At 48.6% G+C, this 17,111-nt stretch overlaps 1 protein-coding gene across 5 annotated transcripts in view; it reads left to right on the forward strand.

The window, feature by feature from the left end:
• Window positions 1-14,187, forward strand: part of LOC147241323 (disco-interacting protein 2 homolog C) — a 46,269-nt gene extending 32,082 nt beyond the window's left edge. For all 5 annotated transcript variants that reach the window (XM_086192074.1, XM_086192075.1, XM_086192077.1 and 2 more), the window contains 19 exons: window positions 699-835; window positions 981-1,189; window positions 3,511-3,625; window positions 4,247-4,448; window positions 4,570-4,670; window positions 4,763-4,843; window positions 5,006-5,129; window positions 5,262-5,383; window positions 5,494-5,605; window positions 5,918-6,027; window positions 6,270-6,400; window positions 7,461-7,629; window positions 8,915-9,085; window positions 10,221-10,282; window positions 10,366-10,423; window positions 12,900-12,974; window positions 13,258-13,432; window positions 13,517-13,640; window positions 13,829-14,187. In XM_086192074.1, coding sequence (XP_086048200.1) covers window positions 699-835; window positions 981-1,189; window positions 3,511-3,625; window positions 4,247-4,448; window positions 4,570-4,670; window positions 4,763-4,843; window positions 5,006-5,129; window positions 5,262-5,383; window positions 5,494-5,605; window positions 5,918-6,027; window positions 6,270-6,400; window positions 7,461-7,629; window positions 8,915-9,085; window positions 10,221-10,282; window positions 10,366-10,423; window positions 12,900-12,974; window positions 13,258-13,432; window positions 13,517-13,640; window positions 13,829-14,081 — 2,531 coding nt within the window. In that variant the 3' untranslated portion in view covers window positions 14,082-14,187. The remainder of the gene's footprint in view (window positions 1-698; window positions 836-980; window positions 1,190-3,510; window positions 3,626-4,246; window positions 4,449-4,569; window positions 4,671-4,762; window positions 4,844-5,005; window positions 5,130-5,261; window positions 5,384-5,493; window positions 5,606-5,917; window positions 6,028-6,269; window positions 6,401-7,460; window positions 7,630-8,914; window positions 9,086-10,220; window positions 10,283-10,365; window positions 10,424-12,899; window positions 12,975-13,257; window positions 13,433-13,516; window positions 13,641-13,828) is intronic.
• The last annotated feature ends 2,924 nt before the right edge of the window (window positions 14,188-17,111 follow it).

Below are 17,111 nucleotides of genomic sequence, written 5' to 3' on the forward strand. Positions count from 1 at the left end.
GTCATCATCAGAATCACAAGGCCATGAATTCTTTATTTATGGCCAAAAGTTGCATCGGGATGAGATCTTTTTTGGGAGGGGGTTTTGCGTGGACCAGAAGAACTGGATCTTTGTTTCAAACTAGGAACATGGGAAGTGAAGAAGGTTACCTTGTTAGTTTCAACCTGAGAGGCACTGCCTACGGACGGGAATCCTGATCCTGCCATCCTCCTTTGTTGCTGACATCGAAACTCTGGAAGATGATACTTGATATGATGTCTGCATGTGTCCAGCTGAATGAATCCAGATGTGATTAGGAGTCTCACCTCGGCGAGGATTTCTCTCTCTGCCCGAGGGGAATGTGAACCCTGCTGATTGCCCTGTGACATCTCGCCACCCAGTGTTCCGTTCAGGAACTGCGCCTGCCGTACCACAAAGAAAACAAGCGGAAATTAGAAATCTGTCACCCTCACGTAAAACACCTGAGAACATTTTCTTCAAAGATGTGAAACCTCTCAGTCGACTGGTCACCGAGGGGATCAACCCGCTGCTGCAGACTTCGGTTACCGGGGTCATCCGGTCAAGACCGGAGCTGATCCCTGGTCAGCGGCTACCAGCTGCCCTCGCTCTCTTCCTTACACTGGTTTTTGCTGCGCGTGCAGACGTGTTTGAGCTGCAACTGTTTTGGTAAAGCTGACTGAGGTCTTGGTTCCTCCCAGGTCTGGTGTGTGTGGTGAAGCCTGAAGGCGTTCCTCAGCTGTGTCAGACGGATGAGATTGGCGAGCTCTGTGTCTGCTCCATCGCCACCGGAACCTCCTACTACGGTCTCACCGGCATGACCAAGAACACCTTCGAGGTGAGACGGTTGATTATCATCGTTATTAATAGGAGTGAAACTAATTTAGAAGATAATGTCGTATCTGATTTTGGCTCTGCCATGCAGCGACAGTGCTGACCAGTCGCCATGGCGACCTTGCAGCTGAACGCCCGTGTGATTGCAGGTTTATCCGGTGAGCTCCAGCGGGGGGCTGATCAGCGAGTACGCCTTTGTGCGGACCGGCCTGTTGAGCTTCATCGGCCCAGGAGGGTTGGTCTTCATCACCGGCAAGATGGATGGACTCATCATGGTGAGCGGGCGGAGGCACAACGCTGACGACATCGTGGCCACGGCGCTGGCAGTGGAACCCATGAAATTTGTCTACAGGGGACGGTGAGTGTGTGGAGGGAGGGGGTGCGATGTGACACGGCGGGAGTCCCAACCTTGAACTGTCCAAAAGCAACCATGAGCTTCAAGCTAAATATATGTGGCTGGCAAAGAGGTGGCGTGGGGGTGTTGATGCGCGGGGCGTCTGGTCCCAAGGTTCCGTATCGCTTCAACAGCAGGTTCTTTCACGTTCCTGCCAGGAGTGTTTGTGGTCAAACTTCATGTGGAACCTGATTGCAGCTCCTTAGCCACCTTCCTGGCGTTGAAATATGTCTCCTAGCCGTACGGATGTAGGTAGGAGGAGGTGGAGGAACGTGACGTAGCACCTCCACGTAGATCCGGAACCTCAGAGAAGCGCTTGGAAGTCACATTGAGAGTTTTTTTAACATCAGCAGTTGAAAATCTGCCAGACGTCTGACTCCGGTACATTTTCTGTCACCCTGATAAATGAGCAATAGCCCCGCACATAATAAATCCAATAAAGTAGAGCAATAGTGGTTGAATCCAGCAACAGTAATAGATGGAGGTTTAATTGTGTCTACGGCCACCGAGGAGGAAATTCATCTTTCAGCTGACAGGCCGGCATGACGTTTCTGGAGCTATTTTAGTGAGAGCTGAAGTAGAACCCGAGCCAGCACACAAAGATCCCTGGACCCCTTCAGCATGGAGATGGAAAACTTTTCCCATTCCTGCTGCGGCCGTAGTCGCGCCGAGGCTTGAAAGTTTGGAACTCAATCACTCAAGTAAACCAAAACCCTTGAAACGATTCACCTTGGCTGAATGAAACTCCAGAACCGGGAGGAAGACCATCGCTCTTACTCAAGTGTGTCGTCATCGGTGAACTCTAGAATGATGTGATTTGATTGATTTATGGAAGCCTGAGGTTCTCCGTCAGAACCCTGCCGGTCTTCCAGGGTCCAGGGTGACTGCTGAATCCCTGATAGACTTCATAAATGTGCTTCTGCCGGGTCTGACGGCTCCCTGGTCTTAGTCCGCGGTCGAGGTGACGACTGCCTCGTGCATTCAGCACAAACACACCCTCACGCTCTTTCTTCACTGTTGCGTTTGATGGTAACTTGTGATGTTTGTTCCTCTCCACCTCTGCTCGCTTCTTTCAACTCTTCAATCATTTTGACTTGTTTGTCCGTCCCAGTTGTCGTTAGCGTGAGATGAAGAGATTTCAAAAATCCGCTGGGACTCCAGGATGAACTGGTGTGTGTGTCTATGTGTCTGTGTGTCTATGTGTCTGTGTGTCTATGTGTCTGTGTGTCTATGTGTCTGTGTGTGCGTGTGTTGTGTCCATTGTTTGTCTGCTCTCACGTCTTCATATTTTGGTAAAGTTGAGTGTTTTCCAGTTATCTGCTGCTATCCTGTCAGCCGTGTGTGTGTATGTGTGTTTGTGTGTGTATGTGTGTGTGTGAGAGAGAGATCTTCGTCTTCCTTTCCTGTGTTTACATCTGATTTTTCTGAGAGAGTTCAGGTGAACATCTGCTGCAGTTCCACACAATCAAACCCTGAGCAAAGGAGCAGGAATGAATCCTGGATGACACCTGGCAGGCGCCGGCGGCTTCCGCCTGAACGCCAACGTCCAGAGAAACTTTAAACACAGAGATGATTGTTTTACATTCCTGGTTCTCTCCTCTGATGTGGCGCCAGACACTTAAAACCTTTGAAGTTGGCTGAATGTGTGTGTGTGTGTGTGTGTGTGTGTGTGTGTGTGTGTGTATGTGCGCGCGCCTGCTATCATGAGCTGTTACTCAAAAACTTGTACTTCTATTTTTATTGTTAGACCAGAGTGTTTTGGTTCTGGCGTCTTCGAGGTCGAGACCTCTGACAAGGGTGTTTCCAGGTGTGCGACTGGCTGGTGCTGCACACTCGACCCGGTGGGACACGCTGACTGATTAGTGTTCATTCCAGCAGCCGTGTTCCATGTGTGGAAAGTTGGTTTTCCTCATATTTGATCATCCTGGTTTACTTTAGTCCAGACCTAGAGACTAAAAGTTGGACCATGTTAGTCTCGGCTTAGAGAAAAGTCCAACCGTTGAGTCTAGTTTTGGTCTCTGTAGTTGTTTCGGTCTGCTGAGAGTCGACGGCGCTTCGATGATTTTAGTTTGTTTTTATTCAGAGTTTTATGACCTCCGTCTCTGTCTGGAGGATTCAGGAGGGTTGGAGGACTGGTCTGGTTCAGGATTCTGAGCGGTGATGCGGGTCTGGTTCTGGACTCTGAGCGGTGATGCGGGTCTGGTTCAGGACTCTGAGCGGTGATGCGGGTCTGGTTCAGGACTCTGAGCGGTGATGTGTTGTGACTCTTCCCTCCGGCCCTGCAGGATAGCCGTGTTCTCGGTGACGGTGCTGCGGGATGAGAGGATCGTGGTGGTGGCTGAGCAGAGACCCGACTCCACAGAGGAGGACAGCTTCCAGTGGATGAGCCGCGTGCTGCAGGTACATCGACTCTGACACTCTGACACACACGCGCGTGCACACACAGACACACACACGGCTGTCGGTTTGAATCAAGGACTGAAGCCTCAAGGGAAAGAACAGAGCCGGCTCACGGCCCTGCCGCAGGAGCAGCTACAGCTGCCTGGGAGTGGTGGCAGGAGCCGATTTAGCAGAGATTCTGTAGGAGTTAGAAAGATGGAGTCACGGCGACGGCCTCTCGGCGACGGCCTCGCGGCGACGGCCTCGCGGCGACGGCGTCAACACACTCAGCGTAGAAAGATGAAACCATATTCTAAGAAAACTGAAGCTTCCTGTAGATTTTATGTGAGTTTGGATCTGGGTGGCAGTGTGACATCTGCCCATATTTGTCAGCAGGATCTCAAAAAATACAAGGGTAACTTTCACCATATATGGTGAAGGGGCAGAGCCTGAGCTAAGGAAGAGCCCATTCCCTTTTAGGTCAGATGGGTTGCAGCGCCGCTCTAATTCTTAAGAATATTCCGACTCTGACACTATAGTTCTAAGATATGAAAGCATGCTGACTTAATGATGAAATTAATCAAACTTTCTTTTGTAAACACACGCGTAAACAAGATGGATGAATGATGATGTCCCCCCCAGGCCATAGACAGCATCCACGGCGTGGGCGTCTTCTGCCTGGCGCTGGTCCCGGCCAACACCCTCCCCAAGACCCCCCTGGGAGGCATCCACCTGTCAGAGATCAAGCAGCTGTACCTGGAGGGGGGGCTGCACCCCTGCAACGTCCTCATGTGCCCCCACACCTGCGTCACCAACCTGCCCAAACCCCGGCAGAAGCAACCAGGTGGGAACGCTGGTGGAGATGAGAACCAGTACCAGTACCATCTAGTACCATTACCATCCAGTACCAGTACCATCCAGTACAAGTACCATCTTGTGTGTGTGTATGTGTGTGTGTGTTGCAGAGATTGGCCCCGCCTCTGTGATGGTTGGGAATCTGGTGTCGGGGAAGAGGATCGCTCAGGCCAGCGGGCGAGATTTAGGACAGACCGATGACAATGATCAGGTAAAACACACGCGCGCGCGCGCGCACACACACGCACACACACACACGCAAGCCAAGCCAAATGTTTGTTATGATTCCTCTGTGTTGTGTAGTTCTTGTTCCTGTCAGAGGTTCTACAGTGGAGAGCTCAGACCACACCGGACCACGTTCTCTACACTCTGCTCAGTTCACGGGTAACAACACACCTCTGATCACATGATCACATGATCACATGACTCCACTGAGAGTCAGACGGGAGTCTGTCGTAGTCTATTAGCCCAAATGAGAAGCTCGCAGTGTTGGTGTCTACTCACCAATCTTCTGTCCCCTCCTGTGCTTCCCCTCCCCTCCTGCAGGGGGCTGTCTCCAGCTCCCTCACCTGTCTGCAGCTCCATAAGAGGGCAGAGCGAGTGGCGGCCCTGCTGCTGGAGCGAGGTGGTCTGCAGGAAGGAGACCACGTGGCCCTGGTCTACCCGCCAGGTCAGAGCTGGCACCCATGTCATGCCTGCTGTAACGCCGATGCCTGAAGACCATTAGACTAAAACCTGTGTGTGTGTGTGTGTGTGTGTGTGTGTGCGCGCGCGCGTGCGTGTGCGTGTGTGTGTCCTGCAGGAATCGACCTGATCGCAGCCTTCTATGGCTGCCTGTACGCTGGCTGCGTTCCCATCACAGTGCGACCGCCTCACCCTCAGAACATCTCCACCACCCTGCCAACTGTCAAGATGATCGTGGAGGTCAGAGTTCACAGACATGATGGTTGTGGTGATGTCACACTGCCGCCTGTTTTTTCGGGAGCTAATTATGCCATGAACTGAGTGTCAACCGTGTCTCTCTCTCTCTTTAGGTCAGTCACTCAGCCTGCGTGATGACCACGGCTGTCATCTGTAAACTGCTGCGTTCTAAGGAGGCGACGGCCACAGTGGACATCAGGAACTGGCCGCCTGTCCTCGACACGGGTCTCTATACACCTCATTCACTGTCACGCAGGGCGCTTTTCATGAAATGAAGGCCATTTTCTTGTCAGCAGTCAAGTAGAAACAATGTTTGTCATGGCTCAACGCCATGTTTGTGACCTCACACACTGTCATCAGCTCTGTAACACTTCCTCCACTGCTGACATCCTTGTCGCAGCTCTGGGGGTTCAGCTGTAGGTCAGCAATCTGAACATGAAAGTAGCTCAACAGACTGTCCTCTGGAGTGTAGTAAAACGTGTGTGTGTGTGTGCGTGTGTGTGCGTGTGTGTGCGTGTGTGTGCGCGCGTGCTGCAGATGACCTGCCAAAGAAGAAGCCTCCAGCTCTGTATAAACCCACCAACCCTGATGGTCTGGCCTATCTGGACTTCAGCGTGTCCACCACCGGCATGCTGGCCGGAGTTCAGGTCAGCCCACGTTAATCCTTATCGGCCGAACTAACGGCTCTCCATCCGGCACTCGTTGAGTCTCTCGGCCGCGTTGGGTGGAACAGACCGACGGTCAGAGGGAACGTCAGACCCTCACCATTTGTAGAGATGAAGAATTCACGTCTGAAGCAGTTTCACATGTGACTGGAACCGTTCCCGCTGTTCATCTTCATCTGTGTCATTCTCTCTCTCTGTCTGTCTGTCTGTCTCTCTCTCTCCAGATGTCCCATAATGCCGTGGGAGCCTTCTGTCGGTCGGTGAAGCTACAGTGTGAGTTGTACCCATCCAGAGAAGTGGCCATCTGTCTGGATCCATACTGCGGCCTGGGCTTTGTCCTCTGGTGCCTCTGCAGGTCGGTGCAACCCTCAAATGTGTCCCTGCAGACTCTTGATCAGGGCTGATTTTAGTTCCAAAATCACTCTGCTTCCCACAATCAACAAACAAAAAAAAGTTGATCAATTTATTTATTATGGTTTTTATTTTGAGTTTGGTGCTTTTAAAAAAAAAAAGTATTATTATCAAAAAGAAGTGAGAGGTGAAACAACAATTACAGCTGATGGCTGTTATAAACTGATGTCAGTATCATCTGTTTATGATTAAAGGTTTCCTTTAATAGAGTAGAAGAGTGGAGTTGAAGCTCCGCCCACTGATACCGATATTGTCGAGCTCCCTAACCGTCATTGCGCCTTGGCCCGTTTCACAGCAGCGCTCTGCTTCTGTTTTGGTGCTGGTAGTCCAGCAGCTTCACGCCTCCTTTAAAACCCAAACTGGGTTCAGCGTGTTTTGATGCGTTTTGAAGAATAACTTCAGAAAACGTTGATGGAAATGTTTGGTTGCTTCAGGTACTTTTTTTTTTTTTTTTTTTTTTTGCCTTTTTCCAAAAACAGTGAATGCAGGAAAACAGGAGCCTCAGCGTGACGTCTCACTGCTTCTCCTGTCACAACGGTGACGCCTACACTGCCACCGTTTGGCAGTAAAATGCACTGCAGCCTCAATGAGTCGCTCAACCAGTTGGCGCATTGGTTGCTTTCTGCCTGGTTGTGGCAAATTTAGTGGAGCGGGACAGAAAAAAGTCTTGGATCAACAAGAAAGTTTTATCAACCGCACGAGTGATTAGTCATCTGAGATGCAGACACGAACAACGAAGGAGCAAACAGCCCTGCTCTTTATCATCCAGCGTGAAAGCGACACATCCCTGTAATTTATGTTGCTTGTTATGAAATATGTTCATGTGCTTTTGGCTCTCAGGTTCCTCTGGAGAAATAGAATCCAAGATAAAAGAAAATCCAGTGACACCATCAGTTCTATGATCCAAGTCCAGAGAGAACCGTTAGAACCCATGAGAACACGAGTGGGCGCTTAACAGAGAAGAACTGTGAAAAGACTGAAGTGTGTTTGTGTGTTGCGGTCAGTGTGTACTCGGGTCACCAGTCCATCCTGATCCCGCCGGTGGAGCTGGAGTCAAACCCGGCGCTGTGGCTGCTGGCCGTCAGCCAGCTGAGGGTCCGCGACACCTTCTGCTCCTACAGCGTCATGGAGCTCTGCACCAAAGGACTCGGCCTGCAGACCGAGGCGCTCAAGGTCAGAAACCTAGCAGAGGCCACACCCTTTCACACACAGGTCCCAGGAAACGACTGGAAATACCTTCCAGGCACCACTAGTGAGTTTCACTGGTCACACACGTAGCTGCTTTCCAGAACAAAGACTGGACCAGCGACAGTCATTCAGGGCCTGGTATATGCAGATATTGTCACAGTCGTGTCACGTGACGGCGTGCGGTGCTGGTGTCTTTAAGTTTAAATCAACCACCAGATCAATCGTGACTGTAAAATACAGAGCTCAGCGGTCGCAGTAGCAGCAGTGGTTCACAGGAACCTGAGGAACCAGGGCCTGAATTTGGTTCCAGTGACATTATTTCATGTCCAAAAAGTCCCACTTTGGGTGGCAGTAGGATCTGAAGCTCCAGGAACGTTGGGGCTGAGTACTTCAGAATCAGGAGAGAGCTGCAGACAATGGAGCACTGAAGAGGTGCGGCCTGGGTGGCTGCTGGAGGACATTCAGGGCGATGAGAGACAGCGACACGCGGCAACGAGGAAGAGGTTCTTCTTCTCTTTGTTGGGCTTCACATGACAGTGAACCACAGACAACCTGAACCCTCCCAGGACAAATCGTCCCAGCAATGTCTCGGAGGAAAGGTTAGCAGCCATTTTTGCCGTTTTTACTGGCAACGACATTTCCCAGCATGCATCAGCCCAGGCACCTTCAATAGAAGATCCTTCTTCTTGTAGTTGAGTACCAAGAGTTCATGGCAGTAAGCAGCCATCTCAGACTGTGACGGACGTCTTCTTCCCCCTGGAGGAGACGTGTGTCCTCGGCAGTAATAAACTCTGATTGACTCGGTCCATCTGCTCCGCCTCGGGACACGTCTGAGGACCCACGGTAGACTCTCACACGCCTCTGATTGGTAGCTGATGGAGTTAATTTTAGTGATTTTCTTTCTATAAGTCTCCATGGCGACGGAAGGCTCAAACACAGAGGGAAATGTTCTTTACAGGCTGTCTCTCTCTCTCTCTCTCTCTCTCGCTCTCACTCACTCACTCACACACACACACACACACGTGTTTCTATGTCTGTACTTGTGCAGACTTAAAGCATTCCCCGACCCCCTTATTTAAACCTCGTCCACCCTGAGCCCTAAAACCAGGTCTGAGCCTTTGACCCGTCCTGATGGCGACCTCCTCTTCACGTGTTACACAAGCGTGTAAATACAACAAGTGCAACGACTCCATCTTAAATCCTCTTTTTGGCTTCAGAAGTGTCAGCGGTCTCTGGCGGGCTGACGTCTCGTGTCTGTTCTCCCGTCCAGGCTCGGGGTCTGGATCTGTCCCGGGTCCGGGCCTGTGTGGTGGTGGCGGAGGAGAGGCCCAGGATGTCGCTCACACACTCCTTCTCTAAACTCTTCAAAGACCTCGGCCTGCACCCGCGATCCGTCAGCACAGCCTTCGGCTGCAGAGTCAACCTGGCCATCTGCCTGCAGGTAACAGCACGGACGCCGCTCGGCGGTTCTCTCCCGCCTGACGGATGTCAGCGGAACCTTCTCACTCTCACATAGCAATCAGAAGTCTTTGATTTGTTATCTGTCTACTGTCTGCCTGTCCAAAATCACTACCAGTTACCAGTAGTATGCTGTTGCTGTTGTTGTTGTTGTTGTTGCTGTTGTTTTTGTTGTTGTTGCTGTTGTTTTTGTTGCTGTTGCTGTTGTTTTTGTTGCTGTTGCTGTTGTTTTTGTTGCTGTTGTTGCTGTTGTTTTTGTTGTTGCTGTTGTTTTTGTTGTTGCTGTTGTTTTTGTTGTTTTTGTTGCTGTTGTTTTTGTTGTTGCTGTTGTTTTTGTTGCTGTTGTTGTTTTTGTTGTTGTCGTTTTTGTTGTTGCTGTTGTTTTTGTTGCTGTTGTTGCTGTTGTTTTTGTTGTTGTTGTCGTTTTTGTTGTTGCTGTTGTTTTTGTTGCTGTTGTTGTTGCTGTTGTTTTTGCTGTTGTTGTCGTTTTTGTTGTCGTTTTTGTTGTTGCTGTTGTTTTTGTTGTTGCTGTTGTTTTTGTTGTTGCTGTTATTGTTGTTGTTTTGTTGTTGCTGTTGTTTTTGTTGTTGCTGTTGTTTTTGTTGCTGTTGCTGTTGTTTTTGTTGCTGTTGTTGCTGTTGTTTTTGTTGTTGTTGTCGTTATTGTTGTTGTTGTTGTTTTTGTTGCTGTTGTTTTTGTTGTTGCTGTTGTTTTTGTTGCTGTTGCTGTTGTTTTTGTTGTTGCTGTTGTTTTTGTTGCTGTTGTTGCTGTTGTTTTTGTTGTTGCTGTTGTTTTTGTTGCTGTTGTTGCTGTTGTTTTTGTTGTTGTCGTTTTTGTTGTTGCTGTTGTTTTTGTTGCTGTTGTTGTTGTTTTTGTTGTTGTCGTTTTTGTTGTTGCTGTTGTTTTTGTTGCTGTTGTTGTTGCTGTTGTTTTTGTTGTTGTTGTCGTTTTTGTTGTTGCTGTTGTTTTTGTTGCTGTTGTTGTCGTTTTTGTTGTCGTTTTTGTTGTTGCTGTTGTTTTTGTTGTTGTTGTCGTTATATACTCGTCGCTGCAACTGGAAAGCAGCAAGACTCTCCTGTCGTTGACATCTGTGGGATTGTGTTTGTGATTGGTTGCAGGGAACCTCGGGACCGGACCCCACAACCGTCTACGTGGACATGCGGGCGCTGCGTCATGACAGGTTCGACCGGCTTTCAATCACCGCCGTCAGCTTTCACACATTTTGTCTTCATAAATGTTGACGTCTCCTCGTGTGTGTTCCAGGGTTCGGTTAGTGGAGAGAGGTTCTCCTCACAGTCTCCCCCTGATGGAGTCCGGCAAGGTGAGAGGAGCAACATCTAGTTCTGGTTCTGACCGATTCAGTTTGATGATGTGAGAGGACGCTTTCTGGACCACCGCCACCCCCCCCCACACACACACACACACACACCCCTCGGCTGTTTCCTTCCCAGTGAAACAAATACTATAGAACCCAGAACGCTTCTCCAGGTTCATGTTTCTGCGTGGAACAGCAGAGGGAGTGACAGCTATTATTCCTCCTCCACTCTGTCTGTCTGTCTCTCTCTCTCTCTCTCTCTCTCTCCCCCCCCTCCCTCCCTGGTTGTCTCAGAATAGAACGGCGTGTCTCTCTCTCTCTCCCCCCCCTCCCTGGTTGTCTCAGAATAGAACGGCGTGTCTCTCTCTCTCTCTCTCTCTCTCTCTCTCTCCCCCCCCCCCTCCCTGGTTGTCTCAGAATAGAACGGCGTGTCTCTCTCTCTCTCTCTCTCTCTCTCTCTCTCTCTCTCTCTCTCTCTCTCTCTCTCTCTCTCTCTCTCTCTCTCTCTCTCCCGGTTGCTGCTTCATTATTACGAGGACAACAAACCTTAGAGAACAAGATAATTGAACCATTAACAGAAGAAAGAACCAGCTGTCAGGATCAGGATGACAACAATCAGAGCCCGCCCACCTCCAGACGAGGAAGTCGTTACATTTGCAGAACATTTATGACAACAAACACCAGAGAAACTTTTCCCTTTGTTGTCAGCTTCTCCCCTGAGACACAGCTAAAGCAGCAATTAATCCACAGAGTGGAAATTCAACATCCCTCTCCTGGCCTTGCGCCTACTTTACCCACAATGCAACTTGACTTTGGATGGATCAATGTTACGCTCGCAGCGGCTAATGTGGCCTGGAGCTGCTAGCAGAGATTAGCATCAGCTAAATTCTACAATTCTACAATTTCATTTAGCAGACGCTTTTGTCCAAAGCAACGTACAACACAAGCAAGAAGTTAGACTTAATTAAGGAAAAGTCCATAGGAAGCGCAAAAGTGCTTCAGTTGTGATTTGGTCACAGGTACTGCCATCTAGTGGCAGAAGAAGTGTCGCCCTCCTCCCCTTTTTTTTTTTCATTTAACAGACATACATAAATGAGTCTGCTCGCCTCACTTCCTGTTTTTAATGTCATTTTCGTGTAGTTTTCAGCCTCAAAGAAAACACAGCCAGTCGCCATCACTTCGTCTGTGTCCAGACGAGTTCAGACGGAGTTCTAGAACTGAACCCAGCTGCTCGCTGACTCCATTCATGTCCTCAAATCCTGCAAACCTCGTCTCGTCTGACTAAAGCGGTTAGTCAGACGCTGGGTCCTCCCGCCACTCTTGAGTCAACCATGTTGCTCTCATCTGGTCTGTGAGCCGCATCTCCTAGCAACTGTGCAGCAGGAAGTGCTGCAGCTAACCGGCTTCACCATCTACAAGTGACGTAAAACAGGAGAGGCCCCAGTTTCCAGACCCACAAGTAGAACTTTAAACTCCTCGTGGTCACCAGAAGGAGCGTCAACACCAGAACCTCTGGAACCACGTGAGACTCAGCAGGAAGTGAGCGGTGCAGCTACACTGACGTCAACTTGACAGATCTTGTCTGAGTTTGACGAGACGTTCTTTTCTTCCTCCACACAAAGAGAGAACGTCATCGATCAGCCAGCGGTTCCTTTGACTCATTCCCCGTGGGAGGAGGACACGGAACAGTTCTTTACCAGTCATTGTTCGACCCCCGAACCCCCAAACAGAGTCTGGCTGGCTTTTTATTGTCAGCTCGTTCTTCACCTCAGCAACACGATGGTGACTGGTAGTGTGGAGCACTCAGAAGCGTCGGCGGTCCAGGGTTCAGGTTTTTTTACAGGTTCTGTTTAGAGTCTGAACGCTAAATGGGAAGCTCAGATTAGTTTACTTCAGCTGGCAGATGGAAGTGATGTGTTCAGCGACTGTGGGACAGTCGAGTATCCAACAACTTCTGCAATTGTTGTCACAATCAAACCTGGTTTATGCAACTTGGACCAAGTGTGTGTGTGTGTGTGTGTGTGTGTGTGTTCTTGTACTTGCTACATATTGAGGACTAGAACACGTATTTAAGCAACAGGTCAAGACTTGGTTTAGGGTGGAGGTTAGGGTCAGGTTCTGGTTAGGTTTAGGGTGGAGGTTAGGGTCAGGTTCTGGTTAGGTTTAGGGTGGAGGTTAGGGTCAGGCAGTCAGTTGAGATGGTTAGGGTTAGAGTGAGGGGCTCTGGAATATAAGACATCAATGAAAGTCCTCACAAAGACATAAGTACAAGGATGTGTGTGTGTGTGTCAACGTGTCAGTGGCGTTCAGAGCTTGTGACGTTTGATGGTTGAATGTTTTATTGAGCGTCAGATCAACTTCCGTCAGTTCAGTTGGGACTTTAAGTGCCACGATAACAACATTTGTTTATTTCTGGATTCAGAGGTTGACAGTGAATCTGTAACCGTGGCAACGGATATTTATATATAATTTCCTCTTTCAGATCTTGCCTGGTGTGCGCATCATCATTGCCAACCCAGAAACCAAAGGACCGCTGGGGGACTCGCACCTTGGAGAGGTCCACACACCACAACTCTCTCTCTTTTCTCCTCGTGTGGTTTTCATTTCCCTCTTTTCTTTTCTCTTTTTCTCTTTAATTTTCTTTCACTTTCTTTTTGCCTTCTTTGTATTTTGTCTGTTCTTTCTGCTCTGTTCTTTGTTTGACTGTCACACACGTCTTTTTCGATCTTTTTCGGTCAGTTTCTGGTCCAGTCGCTGTTTCTTCTCTTAGGATCTGATTGATTAGTTTGCGATCGTTCAGCGGGAGGTTCGCCGTCTGACTGTGGCTCCTCCCTCTGCAGATCTGGGTGCACAGCGCTCATAACGGCAGCGGCTACTACAGCGGTTATGGCGAGGAGGTCCTCCAGTCAGACCACTTCAACTCCAGACTCAGTTTTGGAGACACTCAGACCGTCTGGGCCAGGACCGGCTACCTGGGCTTCCTCCGCCGCACCGAGCTCACCGACGCCAATGGCGGTTGGTTCTCCTTCCTCTTGCTCCTCTCTCATCGGTCCTTGTCATCCTCCTCAGCGGTGCCAACATCTGTTTGTGTTCCCACAGAGAGACATGACGCTCTGTTCGTGGTTGGCGCCCTGGAAGAGGCCATGGAGCTTCGGGGGATGAGGTACCACCCCATCGACATCGAGACCTCGGTCATCCGTGCTCACAAGAGCATCATGGAGTGGTGGGTCATGACCTCATCGCTGTCTCAGTGAGGTCTAAACATTCTGCTCATCAAGGGATGCTGCAGGAGTTTGTTGTAGATGTGTGTGTGTGTGTGTGTGTGTGTGTGTGTGCGAGTGCTCAGTGGAAACCTGCTGCCCCCCAGTGGTCAGAGATATGAACCGCTGCTGCTGATCTTCTGCTTCTCAGTGCTGTCTTCCCCTGGACCAACCTGCTGGTGGTGGTGGTGGAGCTGGAGGGCTCCGAGCAGGAGGCCCTTGACCTGGTTCCCATGGTGACCAAGGCAGTGCTGGAGGAGCACTACCTGATCGTGGGTGTTGTCGTGGTGACGGACATCGGCGTCATCCCCATCAACTCACGTGGCGAAAAACAGCGCATGCACCTCCGTGACGGCTTCTTACAAGACCAGCTGGACCCCATCTACGTGGCCTACAACATGTAGCCTGAGTGTGTGTGTGTGTGTGTGTGTGTGTGTGTGTGTGTGTGTGTGTGTGTAGGAGCGAGCATGCGTTTGTATGCTGTGCATATCGCCGTTGTTGTTCATTTATTTCCCAAAATCAAGATGTACTGTATTTTTGAACCTGCATATGATCTCGTGGTCTTAACTCGTCTGTTTTCTTTCAAGTCGTGTTGTACCGATTGATCAATCGATCGATTGATTGAGCATTTTTATAGCCCTGTCCTATCTCATGACCGTTACCAGGAGCTTGTCACTGTAGAAAGCCTTAGGGGAACACTGTGTTCAGGGGCGGCGGCTCCACTCGTCACGCCGCGCGTCGCTTTTTAGAGGTTTTAGGATGTAAAAGAGAAAAGATTTACTGGTGGAATCAAAGAGAAGAGTGGTTGAACTGGGAGGAGCGGAGGGGGGGGGCAGCCAGATACCTGTACAAATATAAATACTGTATATAGACATAATAATCTATATGGAGAGGAACCTAAAACACATCGAGGTGTAGTAGCCCCTATATGCAGCTCTCTCTACCGCACCCCCGCGCGTGCGTGCGTTTGTGTGTGTGTGTGTGTGTGTGTGTGTGTGTGTGTGTGTGTGTGTGTGTGTGTGTGTGTGTGTGTGTGTGTGTGTGTTGAGTGACTGGGACATTTTGGTTAAATAAAACATCCTGTGATGATCAAAGAATGTTTTTATTGAGAAAAGTTAAACCTGCAGACTGAAAGCAGGGGAAACTGGTCCCATCGTGACGGCACAAAGCGTTTGGGCCTCTGACTGTGGAAAGTTTACGGTGCCGTGTTTTTCCTGCTAGTTGAAGGGCACAATGTTCCACCGCGGAAGATGTTGGTGTGCCAGTTGGCCAGGCTCAGCGTCCTAACATCGTGGTCATGTGGTTTCGTCCCGTCTGATGGACATGTGAGCAACTCTCAGCAGACCTGAGAAGGAAGTGAGACGTCTCACTCTGACGCCACTTTCCTGATCAGCGTGGCACCAGCTGTGTGTACTGTCTCGCCTCGTTACGCACTACGGACAGTTTAAGAGCCGCGCTGGCAGTACAACTTAAATCCTACACTGTGCTCTTAGGAGGTGCTCTGTATCGCTGTTGTCATGGCGCCCATTTGTTACAACCTTAGAGTGTCACAGGGCCATTAAATGGTACCGCAATAGCACCCAATGGTGCAGTTTGACAGCTTAACCACTGGAGGTCATCACCTAGCCATAATGCTAAGCTAGCCATTAGCAGATGTGAATGCCGGTTTTGGTGCAGGAGGAGCTGCACTGATGTCATTAGACGATAAAAGATATTTATTGTTAAATAGTAACATAACTTTGTCATTAGTATTTGAACCATATATGAGGGATCATATATATATATATATATATATATATATATATATATATATATAGCATCTAGCATGGCGGTTACCCACTAGCTAATCAGTCAACGTGTGTATTACTGGGCTGCTGATCCTCAGATAATAAAAACAAACTCTTTAATTCTTTTTTTTTGTTTTTGTTTCTACTAGTTGAGCCCTTCATTTGTACCATGTGACTCCTGCCAGTTGCTCTCAGTCAAATGCAGACACGCCCCTCCAGCCACTGACACCAAAGGCAGCATTTCTTTATTTAAATGATTTTCTAAAAGAAAAAAAAAATTGCAATACATTTAAATATATTATAAATATGATAAAATATAAAATAAGAGAAGGTTTTTCAACATACTGTGAGATAATGAGTGATTTTTATTATTTAAATCTAAATTTATGAGCGTAAAACCTCAAATAAATAAGAACTGGTAAGAACGTCCTCTGGTCTTTGGTACAAACATCACATTCTCATCTCAGATATCACGTAGATGCAGAAGATTAAAGATGAATATTTAATACTAAAAAATAAAAGTTTAATTATCAGTTTAGTGATGAGTTCATGTCGGCTAGCTGTGAGTGTTAGCACAGTTAGCAGCACCGACTGTGACGCTGCAGCTTTTGTAGAAAATTAAAGAAAATCTTGTAAAAGATGCATCGTTTGTTTACATTGACGTGACATCATCACGTTCGTCTGTTGTTTGTACTTGTTTGAAAAAAAAAAGATCTTTATGCATATCAGAAGCTGCTTCATGTTTTTTGCCTGACAGTTTGGGTTCATCAGTCGCAGCTTAGCGGCCATGTTACAGTCCCTGTGTGTGCATGTGTGTGTGTGTGTGCGCGCGCGTGTGTGTGTGGCACACCATGGTAACGAAGGAAACCCCATCAGAGGAGAGACTGCATGGTATGTGTGTGTTAGGTGTGTATGTGTGTGTATATTGTATGTAAATAGTGTTGATTTTGTACGGTACAAGTGTGTGTGACCTGTTTTGTACACATGATAAAAAGATTAAATGACACTTTTATAAGAGCCTGCTATTGGCTCACCGTCACACTATACAGTGCAATAAAGTGCTTTGATTGGCTACAACTGTCACAACTTCTTATCCCTGGTCGTTACTGTAAACTTGTCCATCAGTGTGGGTATTTGTACTGCTTCAATTCATGAGTGGGCTGAAGTGTGTAGTTGCAAGAAGAGTGGCCAGACAGTAGTACTGAGGTAGAGTAAATCATTGCAGTAGTACTGAGGTAGAGTAAATCATTGCAGTAGTACTGAGGTAGAGTAAATCATTGCAGTAGTACTGAGGTAGAGTAAATCATTGCAGTAGTACTGAGGTAGAGTAAATCATTGCAGTAGTACTGAGGTAGAGTAAATCATTGCAGTAGTACTGAGGTAGAGTAAATCACAATAGTAGTACTGAGGTAGAGTAAATCATTGCAATAGTACTGAGGTATAGGGTATAGTAAATCTTACTACGTACTCCTCGTGTAGACACGTACTCTCGCGATACGTTGCGAGGTCTCTTCTCCGGATTTGTAGCTGTGATGTCATTTTCTCCACGCGAGGTCGCTGTTGGTCCAGGAACACTCGCTGATGTCCCAGGAAGCACCTGCTCGTTTGGGCTTGGGGGCGCGCTCCCCGTGACACGTGTGACGAGGA

This window comes from Aulostomus chinensis, chromosome 21, assembly GCF_037954235.1.
Source record: "Aulostomus chinensis isolate RoL2024-O1b breed Wild chromosome 21, RoL_Achi_v1.0, whole genome shotgun sequence".
NCBI lineage: Eukaryota > Metazoa > Chordata > Actinopteri > Syngnathiformes > Aulostomidae > Aulostomus > Aulostomus chinensis.